Source organism: Rhea americana, unplaced genomic scaffold (genome assembly GCF_003343005.1).
Source record: "Rhea americana isolate MKP2758 unplaced genomic scaffold, rheAme1 scaffold_441, whole genome shotgun sequence".
Taxonomy (NCBI): domain Eukaryota; kingdom Metazoa; phylum Chordata; class Aves; order Rheiformes; family Rheidae; genus Rhea; species Rhea americana.
In genome coordinates, this window is record NW_028186581.1 from 49,040 (window position 1) to 56,634 (window position 7,595).

The window sequence follows — 7,595 nt, forward strand, 5'->3', positions numbered from 1 at the left end:
GGCGCGGCCTAGGGCTGGGCGGGCCGCGGGGCCGCATGGCCGGGCCGCCTCAAGGTCACAGCGGCTGGCAGCGAGACTCCCCCCCCGCCCCCGAAGAACATAAATATCCACACACATATATTTTAGTAAATATCAGGTAGCTGCAGAAAATCCGCGACAGAAAGAGGAGGTGGTGGTCTGGGCCCACAGTGGCACCTTGGAGAAACTGTTAGCTGCGTCTGCCCTCGCTTTGGGAGCGCTCGTGTTGCTGAAGGAGCTCCTCTGTGGAAGTTGGGTGCTCTTAGACTCACTTGACATAGGGCTTGCACTGAGCAGGTCTGAGTGCAAAAACAGGTGTCCTTTAGGAAAAGCTGGGGGGGTGGGAAGGACTCTTTCCACAAGCTGCAGTTGTGGAGCAGTCATCAAAATCCGGGAGCTGTGTGGTAATACATGCTGCTCTTCAGAGAAGAATCAGCAAGCCTGTAGATGAGTTTTTTTGTATCTGAACATGCAGAAAATGGTATTATTTTGACTTAATGTGCAATTTTGATGTCGTCTTGTTGCAGTGACTGACTTGTGTTCTTCCTGACAGGATGTTGGCTTCAAGGGTATTTAGTCTCATTGGCAAAAGAGCCATTTCCACTTCCATCTGCATGAGAGGACATGGAGAGGGTAGGTGGCATCTGCTTCACCTTTACAAATGACAGTGAGATAAGCACTTTACAGAAGAACACAGGATGCTGCTGTTAGGAGCTTTAAACTTGACGAGGAGATCTTTCTTTGCCAAATGCAAGGTGATTCCTGATATCAAGTGAAGCAGTCTAAGATGCTGTGAAGGGTTTGTTTAGAAATGTTTGGTGTGGGAAGGACACCAGTTGAGGAATATTAGGTCATTAATGCTTTTACATAAGAACTCGATGTGTTACAACCTTAGTTACAAATAACATAAAGTTTGACAAAAAAAAATTGAGGTGCAGAGAGGTTCAATAATTCTGAATCTTTTTTGTTTTTTTCATTTTGCTAAATGATGCTTTTTGGCAGCACATGCTCACTCAGGAATCCATTTCCGGGTGCTCTCACTTTGTATTTCCTGACCCAGCGGGGGCTGAGCATCTCTTCTGCAGCTTTCTGCCAGGAAATGTGTTTTGGTAATGCCAGGAGCAAGGCAGGCCGAGGGCTGGTGAGACTTGTCTGCTCCGAGCAGTCTCCTTTCCGGCTGAGGGCATAGCTGAAGTGCAGGCAGGAATAACGGCAGATGGGGAATTGTAGGAATAGGGGGTCCTGGCAGGAACTAGGATGGAAAAAGTGTGGAGGATTTCTAGATAATCAGCGTGGCACTTGGAAATGGAGGTGTCTTAGACTTACAGTTTAAAGTCATTTCGGATATTACCTTTTGTGGAGATCCCTTGCTGTTATTCTTACGCTCTTAGGATAGCRCTATTTTTAAGAGCTGTCTCTTTTCCCTTTTTCTCTGTGATAAACATGGATGACGCTAACCAAATAGATGGAATCTGAATATTATCTGTAACCTCTTTCCCTTCTTAACTATCATTATCACTTAACCTTTTTGGGTTACCTGTTCATTTTTTTTCCTCCCTCCTATAGTAACTGGTAGGATATGTTTGTGTAGAAGTCAAACTTCAGTCAGTGTCACTTCTGTTCCCATATGTAGCTGGTGTTGTAAAAGCAGAGGACTTCAGCCTTCCAGCATACACTGATCGCCGTGATGTTCCCCTGCCTGAAGTGGCCTTTGTAAGGGATCTGTCTGCTCAGCAGAAGGCTCTGAAAGAAAAGGAAAAGGCATCGTGGACTGCTCTGTCTGTTGATGAGAAAGTTGAACGTAAGTAGTGGGGGCTATAAATAAACCTTGCAGCTAGCAATGATGTGCCCTAATCTATTACTTGTGCATTATTGATGACTATTTTACTGCAGAGACACCAATGGAAGGCAGCTTTAGGCTACTTTTAAGCCCTGATCTTTTAAATGGATCTGCAGGCAGAGAGTTGAGCCAAGAAGGAGCCATTAAATGTGATGGAGCTCTTTGCATATGTTCAAATGGAGATCGATGTATTCTTCTGTAGTTGGGATTCTTAGTGCTATTTTAGAAACTCAGGCCACCTGCCTTGGTATCTGTTAGGTGCCTGACATCATATGGTAGATTTGATGTAAGGAATTTAGCTAGCAATTGGTAAAGTTCAACAATTTCTCCTCCCCCCCCCAAAAAAAAAGTTTTATATTTCTTTCTAATCTGTTGCAATGAAGAGATTTTTTCCAAGTTAYGGTTAACAATATGTAATCTTATTAGTTCATTTGAGTAAAATGAACCATGTTTTATTTGAATGTTATCGATTGCTGATCTTAGTGTTACAGAGTTTCAGTCCATTGAAGTGTCAGGCAGGTGGTCTGACTTGTAAATGAAACTACATCACCTTTTCTGGCTGTCATCATGTTGTGCAAACACTGCCATGTTGTGTGGCATCTCTGAATGGTTTTGTGCCTACTTATGTCAAAGTGAGAAGATGTAAAACTGTCTCTTTGGAAATCCTCAGATGTTCATAAGTCCTCTCCAAATCTGATGCTGTTTTGAACTTCAGAATATCTCTTGCGATGGGGCCTTACTGGCAGAGCTGACAGTAGCCTTCTGAGATAAAAGCATTCCTGTTCAAGTGATTTGTGTGAGTGAGATCTGTGGTAAATAGCCATACTGGGAATTGTTGGGAAGGAAGAAAAGCTATATTTCTCTTTCTGACAGGCCTAGGATGTGACTTTAGTGCAACCTTACAATCATATTTGCTTCTATAAAATAGAGACTAACACTGATTTTACTCATGAGGGGATGGTGGAACACAACTTGTTTACTTAGGCACAAGTGTCATGGGAGAGGCCACCTGAATCAAGAGTTATTTTTAYGTCCGTTCCATTTCAGACAGCTTTAGGCTTTAATCATCTCCTTCTGGAGAGTGTCTTGTTGCCTGCACGTGCAGGAAAAATGAAAGAAATAGTTTGATGCTTTATTTTCCTCCCCTATGCAGTGTATCGTATCAAATTCAATGAGAGCTATGCGGAAATGAACAGAGGATCAAATGAGTGGAAGACCGTCCTCGGTGGAGTACTGTTCTTTCTTGGCATAACTGGTCTCTTCCTTRTTTGGCAGAAAATTTATAGTAAGTAAATGGTATATAGTGATAACTCTTTAGTTTGAGACAGGTGTCAGTTAATATTTAACGTGGAATTTGAAAATCCTCTATAAACTGCTTGGGAATTCAAAATGTTGCATAATACAGCCATATTGGTGACCACTTGGCAATTGCTGTTTGCTRTCCTCTTAAAACTCAGTTCTGGAATTGTGGCTTAACAGATATAAGCAGATGCGTAGCTTAAATGTAGAAGTTGACTGTAGAAATGTGATGTTTGTGGATGGAGTTTTGGAGGGAAGAGAGGAAAAGGGAGTGAAAGAGTAGTGATATACTAGCAGTCTGGGAGCTTCCCCTGTTTGTGAAACCTGTTATCACAAAAGCTTATTGTCTTCTTGGTAGTAAAAGTTTGGGGTTTTGCCACATCTGGCTTTCTGCCCAGGAAAAGATCCTGCCTTGAGTGAACGCTGCAGGTACCATGAGACAGTGTGTGCAGTTAAATGAGCAGTTCTCCATCCTGAGTCTTTATCTGCCCACAGTGAAGATTAGGAGAAGGCTGTTGTCTTTGTACCTGCTTTTACTGATTAAGGAAGCTGTTAGAGTCTTAACTGGTCCAAGCCCAACATCTTGGAATTGGATTTAGGGAACCTGAGTTTGAGCAGGTGCTGGCATATATGGGATCAACACAAATTGCTTCAGGGGGAAAAGCTTTCTGTTAGCAAAACTCGTATGTCTGTTCCCGGCTTGTCCGTCTTGTATCACCRTGTAATTCCACCTGCTTTCGAATTGCAGTGTACGGCCCTATTCCCCACACCTTCTCTGACGAGTGGTTGGCAATGCAGACAAAGAGAATGTTGGACATGCGGATGAACCCCGTTGAGGGCATCTCTTCCCAATGGGATTTTGAGAAGAATGAATGGAAAAAATGAAGCAACTCAGTGGAACCTGCTCTGCTTGAATATGAAATGATTCCATCACCTGTGTGTGACCTCGTTGCTTATGTACTGGAACAACCTCCACCTAAATAGATGCTAATAAATGTCTGGTTAACTTGAAAGTTTGCTGTTACTGGTCTTCAGATGCTTTTGTTGTGATTGTAATTTGTGGTGCAGTTTGCTGAGGAGCAATTTTTTTCCAAATAGTCTTATTGCAGTTGATATATGAACAGCATTAATGAGTTGAAAGGAATGAAACACTTTTGTTTCTCAGGAAAAATACAAGATTAAAGTTAGTTTGAAAAGTTTCAGTATTTGATCTTGCATTTATTACCTGGGAACTGAAGCAGCAAAATTTCACTGGCTCTGCAGTGAGTATTGTTAAGTCTTCAGCCTAGATACCCTGCTGCTCTGGTGCTCTGTTCTTAGCAGAAACTGCCTGGGCTGGGCAGGGGAGGGAAATCTAGTGTTTCTGGGGCACAGCCTGGAGTCTTGCACTGCGCAAAGAGCTGAACTACATTTAAGGTAAGCAGATCCTGACTCCTGGGGAGGCTCTGTGTCCCATAACTTGATTCCAAAAATAGCATGTCAGTGCTCCAGAAGGCAGCAGTATGAATCAAGCTGCTTATATTATCAGATGGAGATAAATGCTGCCCCATTCTTTTTGCAAAGGGAACTTGGCTCAGAATTCCAGTTCCTCTCAACTGCTGCTTCCARCTGAACAACACGGGCAGTCTGCAGACCTCACTGTAGTGCAGCATTGCTTGCTGGAGTGAGGAGGAGAGAGAATTAATAGATCTAGCTCAGGCAAGAGTAGGCTTGGATACGCTTCATGCTTTGCCTCTCCTCCAAAGTGACAAAAGGCGCRGGGAGGATGGCTGTGGTTGGGGAAGTGAAAGAAATGCCACAGACGGTGGGAATATCTAGTACCTCCTTTTAGTAAATGTAATGGTGTGAACAAGTTCTGGTTCAGGACTGTCTGACGTGGCTTACTGTTTTTCAGTGCCTGAACTAAGAAGGATGACACCTCTGTGTGTGCTGTGCGCTGTTGGTAGCTGCTGAATTTTCCCCTASGATTATCTCCCTAGCTCTGATGCGCATACTGGGCTTTCCATAGGCAAACTGCAGGCCTTTGGTTTGGCCTCCAGAGATCAAATCTGCCTTTGAAAAAACAGCTTTGAGTTCAGTTTGTTTGATTACTGAAAAGTCATGGTTTAAATCTGTTTGTGTGTATTTAGCTGCCATGGCAGAAACTCCAGGGAGTCTTCAGTTCTCAGTCACTTCTGATGCTCTGCTGTGTCGGGACCTGGTCAACCTTTCTGTTTCAGTCAAGCATCTTCTAGGAGAAGATGCTCAAAGGTGAGAAGATTCAGTGGGATTTAAGCGATGAGCTCCCCGTCCCGCTTCTGAAAGATCCTTTATGTGAAATGTTTGTCTCTGGAGTGCCGAGAAGGATGTTATGAAGATGACTGCAGGGCAGTTGGCTTGGTTACGTTGGTGGTAAAACCGACAGCAGAACTGGGTTGTCTTTAACGTGGCAACAGCACGGTAACAAATGCGATTTGAAGTGCCTTTAATGTCATCCTGAGGCTGTGCCGTTGTTTTCCACGTCGGTATGCATCCAATGCCTGTGGAAAGCTGCTTAAAGTGTGAGGAATACTTTCATTTATTGGATTTGGGAAGTGAAATGATGACAAGGAAATGTCTTTTGACCTGTCCTTCCGAGCTGGCTAGATTCCCTGGAATTTGCTGTAACCTAGATTTCACCATGCTGCTGCAACACAGATACGTGATGACTGCAGGGTTTCCACCACCACGGAGGTTTATATTTGCTCATTCTTTGTACAGCTCTTGCCTCTGACGGGCTAATAACATTGATCTGGGAGGTGGCGGGCATATCTGTTTTGAAAATTGATATTTTGAAGCATGTGTGGGAATTACAGTGCTGCTTTAGAGCTGCTGCTGTCTCCCTTACTGGAGGGAGGGGGAGAGGGACTCCCCCGAAACGCTCCATTAGCTGCACATCGCTCTCGCCACACTGGTTTTCGAGGTAAGTGCTCTCTTCTGAACTCCGATCTCATTCCCCTGAGTCTCCTCTTCAGGAGGATTTAGCGTGGCCGGGAGAGGAAGCCCGGTGCCTGCGGAGCCTGTACGAGCCCGCGGCATCGCTGGCTCGGAGGCGAGACGCGGCCCCGAAAGGAGCAGAGAGCAGGGAAGATGGGCTGCGCTGCGCGGGGCCCCCGCGGGGCGAGAGCGATGCCCCAGCGGATCCCCCGGGAAAGCGGCGCAGGAAGGTGCCCGCTCGCTGCAGCGGAAATCTGTCCTGCCGCTCCAGAGCCCGCGGAGAAAACACGTGCGCGCTCTGCCCGGCGCGCTGCTCCCGTCCCGGCGCTTCGGGTCCCCTGGCGCTGAGCCCGGCAGGGCTGCGGGCTGCCCGGGGACCGCTGCGAGCACCTCCGGGGTGAGGCAGTGCTTCGTCCCTGGCGTCCCCCTCTTCATCCCTCCCCAAGAGCCCGAGCCTCCGCAAGAGCCCCGGCGAGCCAGGGAGTCCGGAAGAGAAACCCGAGCGCCTCGGCACGGCCCCCAGCTCCTTGTTTCGTCCCCTCCCGCCCCGCGGCGGCCGCGCTCCTCGGGCCCCCTTCGCCCAGCAGCGCCGCGGCAGAGCCCTGGGGAGCAGCGCGCCRCCGGTGAGTGCGCTGAGTTTGCCGGGGCTCTGCACGCTCCCCGCCCCGTGCGTGCTCCCCCCTTCCTCTGCTCTCGGCAGCGGGACGCGCTGTTGGAGGGAGACGGATCTCACAGGCCTGTTGGGGATTTTGGGGTGTTTATTTGCAGGTAAAACTTTGGATACTGCCGAGTCCTGACCGTGGGGAGAGGAAAAACCATGGGGAGTGGAATGAGCAAGGTACGTGCAGGACGGGGCCAGCCTGTCCTCCTCCGCRGCACCTTTTTGCCACTATCCAGGCAGACGCTCGTTCCCAGGCCGCGACAACACACCCTGGATGCAGCCGGTCGCATCTTCCTTTTCTCTTTTCCTTCTGAAACTCCGAGTGTTTAAGAAAGGGATTTTTTTTCACGTGCATTTAAAAGCACGCGGTGATCCCTGGGTTTGTGCTGCGGGCGATGAGCTAAGTGCTAAAGTGTTTAAAAAGTGACAGCTGCCTTCAGGGGCTCGTCCCTTGGGCGGTGGAGCCCTGGCGCCAGCATCCGCAGGGCTAACGCGGGCCCCTCGGAGCCTCCCGGGCTCTGATGCAAAGTTACCGGGACGCGTGCAGGGAAATCTTCCCTCGCCACCCCCGAGACGCCTCCGTGCCCGGGGACACCTCGTGCGCACGGGCCAAGGGGCGTTTTACCGACGGTCGCTGCTCAGCTGAACTGCAGGGCTGGCGGCGGCGGGGGGGGATTGATTTCGGTTTGTATCCTTAAATAACCGCTCGGAACGTGCGTTATCCAGCTTAAAATTAGACTCTGGAACAACAACAGAGACACCGGATCAGGACAAGCTCTCCGGGTGGCTCTGCTGCGCTCCGGCCCCTGCGGCCGCCCCGGG

General features: G+C 48.1%; 2 protein-coding genes across 2 annotated transcripts in view; both read left to right on the plus strand.

Moving 5' to 3' along the window:
- COX4I1 (cytochrome c oxidase subunit 4I1) overlaps window positions 1–4,170 on the plus strand; it is a 4,540-nt gene extending 370 nt beyond the window's left edge. The window contains exons 2-5 of the mRNA XM_085315903.1: window positions 572–651; window positions 1,652–1,819; window positions 3,012–3,143; window positions 3,906–4,170. Of these exons, the coding sequence (XP_085172029.1) occupies window positions 573–651; window positions 1,652–1,819; window positions 3,012–3,143; window positions 3,906–4,042 (516 nt within the window). The 5' untranslated portion in view covers window position 572 and the 3' untranslated portion in view covers window positions 4,043–4,170. The remainder of the gene's footprint in view (window positions 1–571; window positions 652–1,651; window positions 1,820–3,011; window positions 3,144–3,905) is intronic.
- Window positions 4,171–5,865: 1,695 nt separating this feature from the next.
- Window positions 5,866–7,595, plus strand: part of LOC146589640 (dual specificity protein phosphatase 22-A-like) — a 14,173-nt gene continuing 12,443 nt past the window's right edge. The window contains exons 1-2 of the mRNA XM_085315904.1: window positions 5,866–6,098; window positions 6,881–6,950. Of these exons, the coding sequence (XP_085172030.1) occupies window positions 6,930–6,950 (21 nt within the window). The 5' untranslated portion in view covers window positions 5,866–6,098; window positions 6,881–6,929. The remainder of the gene's footprint in view (window positions 6,099–6,880; window positions 6,951–7,595) is intronic.